Genomic DNA, 18,499 nt, shown 5'->3' on the forward strand with positions numbered 1-18,499 from the left:
TCTTTTCCAGTGAGTCAACTCGTTGCATGAGGTGGCCAAAGTATTGGAGTTTCAGCTTTAGCATCAGTCCTTCCAATGAACACCCAGGATCGATCTCCCTTAGAATGGACTGGTTGGACCTCCTTGCGCTGCAAGGGACTCTCAAGAGTCTTCTCCAGCACCACAGTTCAAAAGCATCAATTCTTCGACGATCAGCTTTCTTCACAGTCCAACTCTCACATCCATACATGACCACGGGAAAAACCATTGCCTTGACTAGACGGACCTTGGTTGGCAAAGTAATGTCTCTGCCTTTTAATATAATATCAAGGTTGGTCATAACTTTCCTTCCAAGGAGTAAGCGTCTGTTAATTTCATGGCTGCAATCAGCATCTGCAGTGATTTTGGAGCCCCCAAAAATAAAGCCTGACACTGTTTCCACTGTTTTTCCATCTATTTCCCATGAAGTGATGGGACCAGATGATCTTTGTTTTCTGCATGTTGAGCTTCAAGCCAACCTTTTCACTCTCCTCTTTCACTTTCATCAAGAGGCTTTTGAGTTCCTCTTCACTTTCTGCCATAAGGGTAGTGTCATTTGCATATCTGAGATTATTGATATTTCTCCCAGCAATCTTGATTCCAGCTTGTGCTTCCTCCAGCCCAGCGTTCCTCATGATGTACTCTGCATAGAAGTTAAATAAGCAAGGTGACAATATACAGCCTTGACGCACTCCTTTTCCTATTTGGAACCAGTCTGTTGTTCCATGTCCAGTTCTAACTGTTGCTTCCTGACCTGCATACAGGTTTCTCAAGAGGCAGGTCAGGTGGTCTGCTATTCCCATCTCTTTCAGAATGTTCCACAGTCTATTGTGATCCACACAGTCAAAGGCTTTGGCATAGTCAATGAAGCAGAAATAGATGTTTTTCTGGAACTCTCTTGCTTTCTCCATGATCCAGCGGATGTTGGCAATTTGATCTCTGGTGCCTCTGCCTTTTCTAAAATCTGCTTGAACATCTGGAAGTTCACGGTTCACATATTGCTGAAGCCTGGCTTGGAGAATTTTGAGCATGACTTTACTAGCGTGTGAGATGAGTGCAATTGTGCGGTAGTTGAGGCATTCCCTTTCTTTGGGATTGGAATGAAGACTGGTCTTTTCCAGTCCTGTGTCCACTGCTGAGTTTTCCAGATTTGCTGACATATTGAGTGCAGCACTTTCACAGCATCATCTTTCAAGATTTGAAATAGCTCAACTGGAATTCCGTCACCCCGACTCGCTTTGTTCGTAGTGATGCTTTCTAAGGCCCACTTGACTTCACATTCCAAGATGTCTGGCTCTAGGTCAGTGATCACGTTATCATGACTATCTTGGTCGTGAAGATCTTTTTTGTACAGTTCTGTGTATTCTTGTCACCTCTTCTTAATATCTTCTGCTTCTGTTAGGTCCATACCATTTCTGTCCTTTATTGAGCCCATCTTTGCATGAAATGTTCCCTTGGAATCTAATTTTTTACCAAAATCAGATTGATTATATTCTTTGCAGCCAAAGATGGAGAAGCTGTATACAGTTAGCAAAAACAAGACCAGGAGCTGACTGTGGCTCAGATCATGAACTCCTTATTGCCAAATTCAGACTTAAATTGAAGAAAGTAGGGAAAACCACTAGACCATTCAGATATGACCTAAATCAAATCCCTTATGATTATACTGTGGAAGTGAGAAATAGATTTAAGGGACTAGATCTGATAGATAGAGTGCCTGATGAACTGTGGACGGAGGTTCGTGACATTGTACAGGAGACAGGGACCAAGACCATACCCATGGAAAAGAAATGCAAAAAAGTGAAATGGCTGAGGAGGCCTTACCAATAGCTGTGAAAAGAAGAGAAGGGAAAAGCAAAGGAGAAAAGGAAAGATATAAGCATCTGAATGCCCCAGGAGAGCAGCAGTTAAATGGTAGTAATGCTGTGGTTGCCTTGACCTACTTAGATGCCCATGTGACCATCTACAGAAAGTGCCCTGCCAGGCAATGAAGCTGCAGTTGGCATGCTCAGCAATAATACGCAGGAATGCTTGACCCATGGGAGTCTGTGTCTTCCCACAATTGTCAGATGTCACAGCAAGATATCAATCCCTCTGCTACTCCTTGGACACTGTTACTCTTGTCAACATGAGAGCTATCACTGAACACTGTTAATTCATTTGATAAATATGCCAGATCCTTTAGGACAGGGTCCCAAAGTGTATTTTTCTCACATGGGGCTGTCCTACAAGACCAGTTGCTTCTGGGCTGATGGGATATGTGATGAAGCTGGTTTATCCCACAGGCCTCTGTACCCACAGTCATCAGTGAGTTCTTTGTAAGAAACAATGTTGTAAGGGAGGCTACATAAAGTGTACGTAATGTAAGTTATTCAGTAAGTCCACAGATGAAGTGCACAAATCAGGCATAACAATCCAAACCCAGAATAATTGTTTATTCCTATACAGCAAATTACTACCTCCTCCATTATAGATGTAGGAGACCTCGGTTCAATCCCTGGGTTGGGAAAATTCCCTGGAGAAGGGAAAGGCTATCCACTCCAGTATTCTGGCCTGGAGAATTCCATGGACTATATAGTCCATGGGGTAGCAAAGAGTCTGACACGACAGCAACTTTCACTTCACTCATTATAGTAGAGTCACTTGTAATCAGAGCCGCCACTCGGGCTGTTCCATACTATATCAGGATTGGGTTGGTCTCTGCAGTAGTGGTGCTAGCCCATCAGACTTGGCCAGGGTGAAACTAGGTTAACACTACAGGCATGTCTCCATGCCACTGTGGCTGTCTTGTCAGGGACGCACTAAACAAGCACAGCTGTGGTGAGGGGCAGAGACTGACTGATGCCTACAAAGTTGTCGTGATGGTAACCAGCCTCTAAAAAGCCCTTCAGCGATCCCCACCTGCTGGCATTCTCCCCTGGTGTAATCTCCTCTCTCTGACATAGGCTGGGTTTGCTGGTTCACTTCTAATGAAGAATTCAGCAAAAGTGATAGGTCGTCACTTCTGAGGTGAGATTACAAAGGGACTGTGCCTTCCATCTCCAGCAGTCTCCACTGTTCTCCTGCTTACTCAAGGACACTCAGATGCCATGTTGTAAGATGACTTCTGGAGAAGCTCATATAGTGAAGAACTGAGAAAGGTCTTCAGGCCAAAAGCCACAAAGAACTGATACCTGCCAATAATCAGGTGGGTGAGCTCAGGAGCTGATCCTCCCCTAGTTAAGCCTCTATGTGAGACATGAACCCAGCTCACAGCTTGACTGCAATCTCATTTAATACCCAGAGCCAGAGGCATCCTGGATTTAGGAGGCACAAAAGGGGTGAGAAGGTGTTTATTGTTTTAAGCCACAAAATGTTGGTATGTTAGGCAGCAATAGATAACCTACAGTAATCTTGTTCTGTAGTCAACAAGATTGGTTTTTCCAGCAGTCATGTATAGATGTGAGAGTTGGACCATAAAGAAAGTTCAGCGCTGAAGAAGTGATGCTTTTGAACTGTGGTATTGGAGAAGACTCTTGAGAGTCCCTTGGACTGCAAGGAAATCAAACCAGTCAACTCTAAAGGAGATCAGTCCTGAGTGTTCATTGAAAGGACTGATGCTGAAGCTCCAGTACTTTGACTACCTGATGTGAAGAACCGACTCCTTGGAAAAGACGCTGATGCTGGGAAAGATCGAAGGTGGGAGAAGGGGACGACAGAGGATGAGGTGGTGGGATGGCATCACAGACTGTATGGACCTGAGTTTGAGCAAGCTCCAGGGTTGGTGATGGACACAGAAGCCTGGCAAAGAGTTGGATATGACTGAGCAACTGATCTGAACTGAATCTTGTTCTGATTAAAAGCCCTTTTGCAACAGGACCCTTCTTTTGAGCATTCAGTGGGACCCAAATGTTATGCTTTGACGTCATTTGGAGATGTCCTAATTCCAAAAAAGTATCACAAAACCTTTACATTTTCCCAGTCCCTCACCACCTGATTTCAGTGCCCATGAAATGATGTATACCTTTATCTCAAGTTCTGTCTCCTTCCAGGCAGAGTATAAGATAAAGTCCTTCCTCTGGGAGGATTTATTTTTATTTTGTCTCTGCTGTTCCTCAGTTCAGTTCAGTTCAGTCGCTCAGTCGTGTCCAACTTTCCGCGACCCCATGAATCACAGCGCGCCAGGCCTCCCTGTCCATCACCAACTCCCGGAGTTCACTCAAGGCACCTGTAAAATGGGGCTCAAATTACCAAAGCAGTCATTGGCCAGCTGGTCAGTATATTGAGCAAAGCCCTCTGTAATGTAGCTTTGAGTTTTTTTCCTTGATCAAGTGGTCACATGGAACTCATCATCAAGCTGTAAATATGAACTAAGGGTGAAAAGGTGTGTGTGCAACCAACCGAGCTAGTTTTTAATGAAAACTGCTGGGCTTTGGGCCTTTCTGAAAATGCCACTTCCTCCTGGTGAAAGGAGTCCTTATCTAGGAGAATCATATCTCCAGTTCAGAGAACTCAGATTCTGCAGCCACATGATGTTACTTGGTCAGACATTACCAGGGCCCAGTTCAGTTCAGTTACTCAGTCGTGTCCAACTCTTTGCAACCCCATGGACTGCAGCATGCCAGGCCTCCCTGTCCATCACCAATTCCTGGAGTTTACTCAAACTCATGTCCATTGAGTTGGTGATGCCATCCAACCATCTCATCCTCTGTTGTTCCCTTCTCTTCCTGCCTTCTATCTTTGCCAGCATCAGGGTCTTTTCCAATGAGTCAGTTCTTCACATCAGGTGGCCAAAGTATTGGAGTTTCAGCTCCAGCATCAGTCCTTCCAATGAATATTCACGGCTGATTTCCTTTAGGATGGACTGGTTGGATCGTCTTGCAGTCCAAAGGACTCTCAAGAGTCTCCTCCAACACCACAGTTCAAAAGCATCAATTCTTTGGTGCTCAGCTTTGTTTATAGTCCAACTCTCACATCCATACATGACTACTGGAAAAACCATAGCCTTGACTAGACGGACCTTTGTTGGCAAAGTAATGGGCCCAAAAGCAAGCCAAAAACTTTGCTAAAAAAAAAAAAAATCAAAGGGACTCCACTGTGATTTTGTGTAGACTTCCACAGGTCCCATGAAGCCTCCTGCCCTGCCATACGTTCTGCGAATGTCACTGGAGCCGCTGGACCAGGATCGCAGGTGCACAGTTCTACCTCCCTGCAGCTGGACCAGCTGAGAGTCTTCTGCTTGGTGCTGCACTCAAACTGCAGTCCACCCGGTAAGTGGGTGCGAGTTCAGTGAACAAGCAGACATGTAAAAAATTAGAACTGAGGGGGAAAGAAACCTATTGCACAAGCAAAAGAGTACCAGTTGGCCAATCTTTGTGGCCTGGAACAGTGAGCTCCCAAGAGACCTTCACCTTCAAGTTGAGGCGAAGCAAATGGATTAAGATGAACAAACGAAGGCATTCCCTCCGTTTGGGGGGGGTCCACCTTCAGCCACGATTTGAGGTTTTCATCAACATGAGGTTCAGGGTAGTTTCGGTTGTTCTTCAAGAGAAGGCCGAGCTGTTCCACTTTTCCTTGCAGACCACCCAGTGCCGGAGCGCGGATTTCTGGGGTGGCGTCCGGGCGGGAGCTCCTGGCCCCACGTTAGCTTTTGGAGAAGGGAATGGCAACCCACTCCAGTGTTCTTGCCTGGAGAATCCCAGGGACGGCGGAGCCTGGTGGGCTGCAGTCTATAGTGTCGCACAGAGTCGGTCACGACTGAGCGACTTACACAGCCCGGACCGCATCTCTGCGCCATCTCCGCGCCCCGCCCCCGCAGGCCCCGCCCCCGGTGGCACGCAGCCCCGCCCCAGTCGCGGGGCATGCCGGGATGACGCGACCCGCTGACACTTCAGGGCAGGCCGCTGCGGACGCCGCGGGAACGGACGCCATGGCTGCGTTAGCCCTCGCTTCGTTGTTGGCCCATGTCCCGGCTCCAGCCTGGAGAGCGGCAAGTAAGGCGCCCGGGCCCGGGGCCGAGGTCGCGGGCAGGGTCGCGAAGGCCCAAGCGCTGAGAGAAACGCGTCCGGCGGGGCGGCGGTGTGCTGCCGTCTCGGGGGCCCCCGTGGCCGCAGAGCCTCCCTGTCCATCGGACTAGTGCGCGGGCAGGTCATTCGCGCCCGGGCTCAGTTGGAACCCGAGCGGCACGGTCACAGGCCCGCCGGCCGCCCGCCTGCGTTCCGCCGGCCGCCGCACTGGCCACCAAGCGGGGCGGGAGTTCCGGGTCCTGGAGGGCGCGCTGCGTGCTGGTGCGCGTGCACAGTGCGGAAAAGTGGGCCCTGCGGCAGTGCAGGCGTCGTTTACTTAGGTTATTTACATCGGAAAGGATTTATGGCAGTTTGCAGTACAAAATATGGAAAAGCACTGAATTTTGGAAACGCAGGCCAAGGCCGATAAGTATAATAAAAATTAGATGAAGCCAGGAGACTGTTAAAGTATGCATGCTTTCAGTAAAAAACAGACATTTTTTTTAAAGCCCTTTTTGTTGAAAATTTTTCTCGATATTTGTTACAGCCTTAACCCACAGAATATTCTAAGCATAGCTTTAATTAGGACATCCTGGAGAAACTGAAAGTTGAAAACAATTCCAGCCGGCATCCTTATGGATCCAAGATGTTTGTTTTCATATATATATATATATATAGTTTGTATTCATTTATATATAGCTTGTTTTCATTTCTCTCATCATTTCTCCCCAGACATACTGCTTTTTGTTTTGTATTTTTTTCAGACTTTAAACTTTTTACTTTGTATTGTTGTATAGCGGATTAACAATGCTGTGAGCAGGAAAGGGACCCAGCCATACATGTACATGTATCCATTCTCCAACAACCCCTGCCCCATCCAGGCTAGCACATAACATTGAGTACAGTTCGATGGGCTATACAATGGGTCTTTGGTTATCCATTTTGAATATAGCAATGTGTACATGACCCAGACATACCACTTGCTGATTGTAAAAATTGTAAATGGTCCGGAAATGAATAATATGGAAAGTAAAAGCCCCCTTGCTATCCAAACCTCAAAGTAATAAACTGTATAAAATTTTGCTCTGTGTTTATTCAACATCCCTTTTTCACTGAGGTTAAAAGCTCAACAATGAAGTGTTTCATACTAAAAACGTATACAACATATATGAGTTAAGAAGCAAAGCCAACATTTATGAACCCATTCTCCAGTTTAAGAAATAGAATGTTTCCATTGCCAAGCTGTGTGCTGCTTCCTGATGCAGTTTTGTAACTTTATAGAAATGACTTCATGCCTTTTGTATTTGTTTACTTGATTTTTTCAACCAACATTGTTTTGAAATCCATCCATATTGTTATATGATGTTGTAATTAGTAAATGGTGAGAATGTATCATACCTTTAGGGGGTTTCCCAGGTGGCTCAGTGGTAAAGAATCCACCTGCCAAGCAGGAGATGTGGGTTCCATCCTTGGCTGGGGGAATCCCCAGGAGAAGGAAATGGCAACCCACTCTAGTATTCTTGCCTGGGAGATCCCATGGACGGAGGAGCCTGGCAGTCCCTGGGGTCACAAGAGAGTCAGATACAACTTAGAAATTTAACACACACACATCATATTTTTTTCCTTTCCGCTTCTCAGTGGACATTGTGTAATTCGGGAAGCACCAGATTTGGCTGCTACACCGCTGGTGTATATGTGGGTGCACTTGCACAAGAGGTTGAATTCCTGGAATATATGGTAAAGACCTGTTCACTTTTACAGTGTGATGCCAAATCGTAAGGCATTTTTCATTCCTACTGGCAATTTATACTTCTGCCAGCAGTATATCAGAGTTCCTATTGCTCCAAATACTTGCCAACATCTGATAGCATCAAAAGATTTAATTTTTGTTTGTGTGTAGGGTGTTGAAATAGTATTTCATTATGATTTTGCATTTCTCTGGTTAGAGAAATGAGACATCTTTTCAAAAGTTTTGTTTTTCTGGTGAAATATATCTTCATTTTCTTATTGGATTGTTTGTCTTGCTTATCTATATTCTTTACATATATTTGACCACTATGCCTTATTTAAGTTGTGTAAGTGTGGCAAATAGCTGTTTGAGGATGGCAGGAATGACCAGTGCTTACTGAACTGAGAAGACATCTTGAGACTGAAAAAGTGAGGCAGGGAGGTTCGTATAATCAGTGGGTCAGTTTATCATAGGGTGAGTTACAGGCTGGGATCAGGCAGACAGCCATCAGGAAGCATTAGCAACTGTACTCCACACTGCCAAGGGGCCACTGGTATGGGAGCCTGGTAGGCTGCAATCCATGGAGTCGCTCGGAGTCGGACATGACTGAAGCACCTTAGCAGCAGCAGCAGGGTATGAAGGTATGTGGGCCTCCCTGGTAGCTCAGCTTGTAAAGAACCCGCCTGCAATGCAGGGGACCCTGGTTCAATTCGTGGGTTGGGAAGTTTCCCTGGAAAAGGGATGGGCTACCCACTCGAGTATTCTTGGGCCTCCCTGGTGGTTCAGACAGTAAAGAATCTGCCCACAATTCAGGAGACCTGGGTTTGATCCCTGCTTTGGGAAGATCTCCTGAAGAAGGGAATGGCTGCCCACTCCAGTAGTCTTGCCTGGAGAATTCCTATGGACAGAGGAGCCTGGTGGGCTTCAGTCCGTGGAGTCACAGGAGGAGGACACACGACTGAGCGATTAAGCACAGCACAGCAGCATATGAAGGTAGAAGGTATGTGTGTAGAAGCAGGAAGTGCATCTTCCTAAGTCAAGATTTATGAATGGCTAATTGGTCTTGTGGTGGCTGGGAATATGTCAGCTAAGGTTTTCATCCTTGTTTAAGGGGACTGACAGTTTAGGGGTCACCTGATCCTAGTGATTATTAAACAGAATCTATTAACTGCTGAGCCCTTGACAACAGAAAGCGATTTACCCCATACAGTCCTGGGTAGGGTCAGCGGAAAGACTGGAGGAACTATGTAGGCCCAAGATGATGTCACTTAAGATATCAGCCATACAAGCTAGGTTGTGAGCTGTTTTTGTCACTCTTATGGTGTCTTTCTAAAAAAATTATCTTCAGAGCTTCCCTGGTGGCTCAGAGGTAAAGAATTCGCCTGCCAGTACAGGAGACACGAGTTCAATCCCTGGTCCAGGAAGATCCCAAATGCTGTAGAGCAGCTAAGCCTGTGCACCACAGCTTTTGAGCCTGTGCCCAAGAGCCAGTGAGCTCAACCACTGAGCCCGTGTGCCACAACTGTCGAAGCCCATGCACCCTGTGTTCGGCAACAGAAGACGGCTCTGCAGTGATACACCTCTGCGCTGCAACTAGAAAGTAGCCCTTACTCGCTGCAACAAGAGAAAAGCCCAAATAGCAAGAAGACCCAGTTCAGCCAAAAATAAAATTATCTTCAGCAGTAGACAGAATAAAATTATGAATCTGATTGTACAGTTACAGAGCTTCAAAGGAAAGGTATCTTTTGGTAAACAAATTTGTAATGTTATCTTCTTGTCTTGATCCTTTTATTATCAGTGCTTTGTGGTCTTCTGTAAGAAAGCCTTCCAACCCTAAGGTCATAAAGATATTCTCTCTCCTGTATTTTCTCCTTAAAGGTCTGTAGTTTGGCTTTTTTGTATTTAAGTCTTTATTCTACCAGGAATTTATTTTCATGCATGGCATGAGGCAGGAAACTGATTGCACTTTTTTCCCATGTCAGTAACCAGTTGTCCCCTGTGTGTGTATGTTGGACTTCCCCCCACCCCACCCCATGAAATGCAGCTCTCTTACATATGCATGGACACCTGGGTTTATTTCTTGGCTCTCTTTTCAGTTTCACTGATCTGTTTGTCTGTTCCTGTGATGTAATACCTATCTTAATAACCATACTTTTGTAACAACTCTTAACATTTAGTAGGGTAAGTCCTTTCATGTTGTTTTTTCAGAAGTGTCTTGGCTATTCTTGGATATCTGCTTCCATATAAAATTCTTTTTAAAAGGTTTCTGCTGGAATTTGGTTACAACTGCTCAATATTTTCTAAGATTATTATTTTCTAATTGCTGCTTATGTATGGAAACACAGTTGACTTGTTTATTGATTTTGTATCTGGTAACCTGGGTAAATTACTTTATTAATTTCAATAATTTATTTGCAGATTTTGGTGGGGGTGGTGCTGGCAAAATTATAAATATTGCCTGCAAATAATGAAAATCTATTTCTCCCTTTCCAATCTTTATATCTTTTTATTTTCTCTTGTTTTTCTGTTCTTGATCAGGTTTTTCAGTACATACAGTGTTGACTAGAAGTGGTGATAGGCATACTTATCTTGTTCATAATTATAAAGGGAATATGTTCATATTTCAACATGCAATATTAGCTGTAGATGTGCCCTTTATTAGGTTAATGGAGTTCCTTGCCGTTTCTAGAAGGATTGGGGTTTTGTTTATGTAGTTATGTTTTTTTAATACAAAAGAAATATTGAAAAATTCATTTTTCTTCATCTTGTTTTTGATTCATTTTTCTTGTTTAATACGGTGGGTTGGTGAATTACAGATTTTTCTGTGCTGATTCATTCTTGGATTCCTAGAAAATATTCAGATGTATCAGGATGATTATATTATTATAATATTGGGTGTGGTATGCTGATATTTTAAACTGCCCTGTAGTTTTCCTCTCTTGCAATTTCCTTTTCTGGTTTTGAAATTAAAGTTATTCTAGCCTCTTACAATGAATTCAAGAGTCTTTTCGTCCTTTTCTTTAAGATTGAAATAAGCCATTCCTTGAGTGTTTGTTACAATTTACATGCAAAACTATCTAGACCTGCCCTTTGGTGTGAGGTAAGAATTTAAATCTCTAGTTTAATTTCTGTAATGATTATTGTGATATTTATCAGATTTTCTCTTCTTAATTAAGTTTTGATGAATTTTTCTGGAAAATTGTTCATTTTGTATACTTGAAATATATAGGCATAAAGTTCTCATTTTTGCTCTCTGTACAGCTATGTGGGCTTCCCAGGTGGTACTTTTGGTAAACAGATTTGTAATGTTATCTTCTTGTCTTGATCCTTTTGTTTATTATCGGTGCTTTGTAGTCTTCTGTAAGAAAGCCTTCCCAACCCTAAGGTAATTAAGATATTCTCCTATATTTTCTCCTTAAAGGTCTATGCTGCTGCTGCTAAGTCACTTCAGTCGTGTGCGACTCTGTGTGACCCCATAGACGGAAGCCCACCAGGCTCCCCCGTCCCTGGGATTCTCCAAGCAAGAACACTGGAGTGGGTTGCCATTTCTTTCTCCAATGTGTGAAAGTGAAAAGTGAAAGTGAAGTCGTTCAGTTGTGTCCGACCCTTAGCGACCCAACGGACTGCAGCCTACCAGGCTCCTCCATCCATGGGATTTTCTAGGCAAGAGTACTGGAGTGGCTTGCCATTGCCTATAGTTTGGCTTTTTTGTATTTAAGTCTTTATTCTACCAGGAATAAAGTCGCCTGCAGTTCAGGAGACTTCAAAGACTCAAGTTTGATTCCTGGGTTGGGAATATCTCTTGGAGAAGGGCAGGGCAACCCACACCAGTATTCTTGCCTGGAATATCCAACAGATAACACTGGAACCATGATAATTCTCTTATATATACACAGCATAAGACTGGATTTTGGTGAATTTTTATTTTGAAGTCTGATAGTATATACCTTTTAACTGGAGAGCTCAGTCCATTTGCAGTCACTGTAAGTCACCTATATCTAAGTGTTTAGGTTGTGACCTTTCAAAGATGTGAACATGTATTCCATCAGCGTCGGGTGAGATTGAGATTGCAGCTTGTCCTACATCTATTGCTGATGACTCTTCAGCTCTGGCATCTTCCACCTCCTTTCCTTCCTCCAGTCAGTAACTCTTGCCTGCTCACTTGATGCCAGCCCTTGTATGGCAGTTGTTGAGCTGTCATACTGTACTTTTCAACGCACTGTACCATAAGATTAAAAATGTTTTCTTTATTTTTGTGTTTGTTTTTTATGTATTATTTTTGTGAGAAGTTTTATAAACTTATAGTATAGTACTGTATAGCCCACTGTGGTAGTTGTTTGAAAAGTGAAAGTTGATCAGTCGCGTCCAACTCTTTGTCCATGCAATTCTCCAGGCCAGAATACTGGAGTGGGTAGCCTTTCTCTACTCCAGGGAATCTTCCCAACCCAGCGATTGAACCCAGGTCTCCCACATTGCAGGCAGATTCTTTACCAGCTGAGCCACAGGGGAAGCCCAAGAATACTGGAGTGGGTAGCCTGTCCCTTCTCCAGATGATCTTCTTGACCCAGGAATCAAACCAGGTCTCCTGCATTGCAGGTGGATTCTTTTCCAACTGAACTGCCTTTAAAAAGGGAAGGCTACTTCTGTTGGACTTACAAACAAGTAGGACTTGGCAAATGCTCTTGGACTGGAACTTTGGTGTATAGGGGACTTACTGTATGCTGTGCTTAGTCACTCAGTCATGTCAGTTGTGTCCAGCTCTTTGCAACCTCATGGACTAGCCCACTAGGCTCCTCGGTCCTTGGGGATTCCTCAGGCAAGAATGCTGGAGTAGGTTGCCATGCCTTCCTCCAGGAGATCTTCCCAACCCAGGGATTGAACCCAGGTCTCCCACACTGTGGGTGGATTCTTTACTATCTGAGCCACCAGGGAGGCCCAAGCATACTAGAGTGGGTAGCCTATCCCTTCTCCAGGGGATCTTCCCAACCCAGGAATCGTCTCTTGCATTGCAGGTGGATTCTTTACCAGCTGATCTGTGTTGGACTTATGAACAAGTAGGACTTATAAACAGTCTCAGACTGGAACTCTTTTGTATATAGGGGACTTACTGTATATTTACTGATAAAATTGACCTTATTTCTGCCATCTCATTTTTTGTACCTTCTATCTGTCACACTTTCAGTTAAATGTTTTCTTCTTTCCTTTTTTTCCTCTGTGATTTTGAAGATACACATTGCTTTTTATTGGTCACTCTTGAAATCTGAATGCATGCTTGAGGAAGTTGAAGTTTATTAATATCTTCATGTTCCTCCTAAACAGTACAAGCTTAGAAATGCTTTGAATTCATTCACTCTCCTACCCTGTTGTTCAGCCTTTAGTGTTGTGTGTGTGTGTCTGTATGTTTTCTTATGTATATATTAGGGTGGAATTGTGTAGTAACACAAATCAACATATTACATTTTTATATAGTCAATGTTTAAAACTTATATTTTTCTCTTTTTATCTCACACTTTACTTCTTGAATCAGTTTCTTACAGTACGTTATTTAGAAGTTCCCTTTGGTGATAGTCTTGTGATAAAGTTTCTCAGTGCTTTTTTTTAAACATGTATTTTATTTTTAATCTGAAAATATGGTTTATTTCTCTCGACCTTGGAAGATTGTTTCAATAAATGTATCATTGTCTCACAGCTCTATCTCTTCTGGCTTTCTTTATAGCTATTGGGAGGTCCTCTGTCTAATGTTTGTTCCTTTATTAGTAATCTCTCCTTTACCTAGCTACTTTTTATATCTTCCTTTGATGTTGGCTTCTTCATTGTACTTTGTGTCTAGATGTGTTTTTCTTAATTTTTTTTTTTTTACTTGCGGCTCTCTGTGTTTTCCTACATCTGAAAATTCCTGTCTGTTGGACGTCTCCTGGTCTTTTCGTTATTTCCTTCTGGAACTATGATTAAACAAACATTTGTTAGCCCTCATTTTATCCTCCAAATATTTTAACATCGCTTTTATCATTTTTATCTCCTTGTTACTATGCTTTTTTCTGTATAATTTCTTCAGAACTTTATTCTGGGCCACTAATTCTTTTCGGCTGTATCTAATCTACTATTTAGGCCTTTTATTGAGCTTTAAATTTAAATTTGTGGTTGTTGGGGGTTAGTTTTTTTGTTTTTGTTTTTTTTTAATTATTGGCCTAGTGAATTTTCACAGTCTCTTACTCATTTTTCTCTTTGGCTCCATTTTTATTTCCTTAAACATATTAGTTATTTTAATTTTGATTTCAGTGTATAGATCTTTATAGTCCTAGCTCCATTGTTTGTTGATCTTGCATTTGATAGCTTGTTTCCTTGAATATTGGTATTACCTCTTTGAGACTTCCATAAGACGCGAGTTGAAAAACTGTCCTCAGAGGATTTGCTTCTGCCATATGGCTGAATGCACTTCAACTGCAGACTTTAATCCACTTTATAGAAAGATGCTCCCCTGAGGGTCTTTGAACCTTGCACACAGTATGTAATCTGACATAAACACAGATATGGTCAACCAGTGGCTTCAAAATATCAAGTGGGGCTTCCTTTTTAACATCTTTACACAGAACAAAGATGTTCATTAACTAGTTTGTCTTCTAGTCCCTTGCTCTTTATTTTTTTAAAATTTTAATTGGAGTATCGTCCCTTGCTCTTTAGACCAGCAACAGGAGCATCACCTTGGAACTTGTTAAAATGCAGAATCTTAGGTCATACGAAACCTGTTAAGAATCTGCATTCTAATAAGATCTTCCCCACATAGTTATATGCACATTTAAAAATCTTCCAAATCACTCTCCTTACTCAGTGCATGACCCTTCCTGAGTTCTGGCCTCTAGTAGGCTTTTTGTTTTGGTTGGGTTCAAAAGACTGCTCTCCCAGCTGTCCTGAGACCTCTGTACACTAAACTCTAGGTGAGAAAGACACAGGTTATATACCAGCTTAACTGTTTATCTTACAGGAATGCTTTGATACTCTTATCATTATTTCCTTTCTTAACATTTCTTTTTCTGATTTACAAATGTTTTGTGTGAGATATATATATATATATATTTTTTTTTTTTTTTCCTTTTTGGATGATTTGGCTGTAGGGTTTGGGCATCTCTATCAAATTGCTAGAACAGAAGTTTTGAAAAGTTATTTTTATTTTTTAGTGACAGTTTACTCTTCTTCCTTTGCTTTTATTAGTTCTCTTTTAAAGTCATCTTTTTGCCTGTAATGTTCTTATAGACACAGTTGTAAATAGGCTTTGGATAAGGCCAAAGCATCCCTTGAAAAAGAAGATGTGAGCTTTATGGTGAATTTCCTCATTTCTGTAAAGGAGCCCAGTGTCCTGTCTAATCATGTACTGTGCAGAAATGAGAGAAATTCTTTTCCTCCGCATTTTGTCACACATCTAACTGATAAAAAATCATTCTGTTTATGGTTCCATGGTCTCAGAGCACCTTGAGAAATCTGATCTTTTGGGTTTTCCTTGTAACCCTTACAGGCGGGTCACTGCACTGTACACATTACAATCTCAGGGAATGGAAAAAGAAATCCAGGGCAATTGATTGGTTGCAAAATTGAGGTGGCCTAAAATTTGGGCTTCCCTGGTGGCTCAGAGGTTAAAGCGTCTGCCTCCAATGCGGGAGACCCGGGTTCGATCCCTGGGTCGGGAAGATCCCCTGGAGAAGGAAATGGTAACCCACTCCAGTATTCTTGCCTGGAGAATCCCATGGACGGAGAAGCCTGGTAGGCTGCAGTCCACGGGGTCGCATAGAGTCGGACACGACTGAGCGACGGAACGGAACAGAAAATTTGCACATGTTATTCCTAACCCAGCCCACTGGCCACAACTTGGACATGTGGCTGCTTGACTGCAGGGAAGGCTGGGATATGTAATCCCTAAGTGAGTGGCCTGTTGCTCAGCTTGATTACAGACAGTGGGAGTGTGCATTCTGGAACTCATTGGAAGCGGAGAAAGCAGCTCGGCTGCTGGACACACTGCGCAGTCGCTACCACATCTGCCCAGTGTCACTTTTCCAAAAAATGATCATGTTCATACTAAGCAGAATTATTATAAATCTCAATTATACAAATAAGTTGACATTTTTTCCAGCTCCTAACACAGTGCCTGGCATATTGGCACCTAATGGGTAATATTACTTTTATTATTTACTGTCATATATCTGCATCATTTAAGAAGCAAAATTTCAGCTTTAGATTTTGTCTATGTTATACTTGATAGCCAGGGGTTTTGTGCCATTTTTATTTTGCATAAATGCTTATGAATTTCTAGAAAATTTGAAACATACCATACACTAACCAAAAACAAGACCTGGAGCTGACTGTGGTTCAGTTCATGAGCTCCTTATTGCAAAGTGTGTTAAGTCACTCATTTGTATCCAAATCTTTGTGATCCCATGGACTGTAGTATACCAGGCTCTTCTGTCCATGGAATTCTCCAGGCAAGAATATTGGAGTGGGTTCCCATTTCCTTCCCTACCTTATTGCAAAATTCAGGCTTCAGTTGAAAGTAGGGAAAACCACTATACCATTCAGATGACCTGAATAAAATCCCTTATGCTTATACAGTGGAGGTGACAATTAGGCTCAAGAGATTAGATTTTGAGGTAGACCCAGTGCCTTAAGAACTATGGACAGAGGTTTGTAACATTGTACAGGAGGCAGTGAACAAAACCATCCTAAGAAAAAGAAATGCAGGAAGGCAAAGTGGTTGTCTGAGGAGGCTTTACAAATAGCTGCAGAAAGGAGAAGTGAAAGGCAAGGGAAAGATACATCCAACTGAATGCACAGTTCCAGAGAATAGCAAGGAGAGATAAGAAGGCATACTTCAATGAATAATGCAAAGAAATAGAGGAAAACTGTAGAATGGGAAAGTCTAGAGATCTATTCAGGAAAACTAGAGATACCAAGGGAACATTTCTTAAAGGATGGAAGTGATAAAAGATATGGTAAAGAACTATTAATAAAAGAAGCAGAAGAGATTAAGAAGTGATGGAAAGAATACACAGAAGAAAGAGAGGTATATGTAAGAAAGGTATTAATATATATATAAGAAAGGTATTAATGACCCAGATAACCATATGGTAGAGTCACTCACCTAGAGCCAGGCGTTCTGGAATATGAATTGAAGCAGGCCTTAGGAAGCATCACTACAAACAAGCTAATGACACAATTCAGGTGACCCAATTCCAGCTGAGGTATTTAAAATCCTAAAAGATGATGCTGTAAACGTGCTGCACTAAATATGCCAGCAAATTTGGAAAACTCAGCAATGGCCACGGGACTGGAAAAGGTCAGTTTTCATTCCAATCCCAAAGAAGGGCAATGCCAAAGAATGCTCAAACTACCATATAATTGCATTGATTTCACATGCTAGCAAGGTAATGCTCAAAATCCTTCAAGTTAGACTTCAGCAGTACATAAACCAAGAACTTCGAGATGTGTAAGCCGGATTTTGAAGCAGCAAAGGAACCACAGATCAAAGTGCCAACATTCGTTAAATCATGGAAAAAGCAAGGGAGTTCCAGAAAAACATCTACTTATGCTTCATTGACTACAGTAAAGCCTGTGACTGTGGATCACAACAAACTGTGGGGAATTCTTAAAGAGATAGTACTACCAGACTGAAAACCACAGTCACAGAAACCTAATCATGTGGACCACAGCCTTGTCTAACTCAGTGAAACTTATGAGCCATGCCGTGTAGGGCCACCTTAGACAGATGGGTCATGGTGGAGAGTTCTAACACAATGTGGTCCACTAGACAAGGGAATGGCAAACAACTTCAGTATTCCTGCCTTGAGAATCCCATAAACAGTATGAAAAGGCAAAAAGATAGGACACTGAAATTTGAACTCCCCAGGTTGGTAGGTGCCCAATATGCTTCTGGAGATCAGTGGATAAGTAACTCCAGAAAGAATGAAAAGATGGAGCCAAAGCAAAGACAACACCCAGTTGTGGATGTCACTGGTGATGGAAGCAAGGTCCAGTGCTGTAAAGAGCAATATTGCATAGGAACCTGGAATCAAGGCAAATTGGAAGTGGTCAAACAGGAGATGGCAAGAGTGAACATTAACATTTTAGGAATCAGTGGACTGAAATGGACTGGAATGGGTGAATTTAACTCAGATAATCTACTAGTATGGGCAAGAATCCTGTAGAAGAAATGGAGTAGCCATCATAGTCAACAAAAGAATCTGAAATGCAGTACTTGGATGCAGTCTCAAAAACGACAGAATGATCTGTTCTTTTCCAAGGCAAACCATTCAATAGCATAGTAATCCAAGTCTGTGCCCCAACCAGTAATCTGAAGAAGCTGAACGGTTCTATAAGGACCTACAAGACCTACTAGAACTAACACCCATAGAAGATGTCCTTTTCATTACAGGGAACTGGAATGCAAAAGTAGGAAGTCAAGAAACATCTGGAGTAACAGGCAAATTTGGCCTTGGAGCACGGAATGAAGCAGGGCAAAGGCTAATAAGAGTTTTGCCAAGAGAATGCACTGGTCATAGCAAACACTTTCAACAACACAAGAGAAGACTCTACACATGGACATCACCAGATGGTCAACACCGAAATCAGATTGATTACATTCTTTGCAGCCAAAGGTGGAGAAGCTCTATACAGTAAGCAAAAACAAGACCGGGAGCTGACTGTGGCTCAGATCATGAATTCCTTATTGCCAAAATCAGACTGAAATTGAAGACAGTGGCGGGAACCACTAGACCATTCAGGT

General features: G+C 42.6%; 1 protein-coding gene across 1 annotated transcript in view; it reads left to right on the forward strand.

The window, feature by feature from the left end:
- Positions 1-5,837: 5,837 nt before the first annotated feature.
- SDHAF4 (succinate dehydrogenase complex assembly factor 4) overlaps positions 5,838-18,499 on the forward strand; it is a 32,817-nt gene continuing 20,155 nt past the window's right edge. The window contains exon 1 of the mRNA XM_055433110.2: positions 5,838-5,990. Within this exon, the coding sequence (XP_055289085.2) occupies positions 5,867-5,990 (124 nt within the window). The 5' untranslated portion in view covers positions 5,838-5,866. The remainder of the gene's footprint in view (positions 5,991-18,499) is intronic.

Source organism: Moschus berezovskii, chromosome 10, assembly GCF_049115385.1.
Source record: "Moschus berezovskii isolate FMDL1 chromosome 10, NW_MosBer_1.0, whole genome shotgun sequence".
Taxonomy (NCBI): domain Eukaryota; kingdom Metazoa; phylum Chordata; class Mammalia; order Artiodactyla; family Moschidae; genus Moschus; species Moschus berezovskii.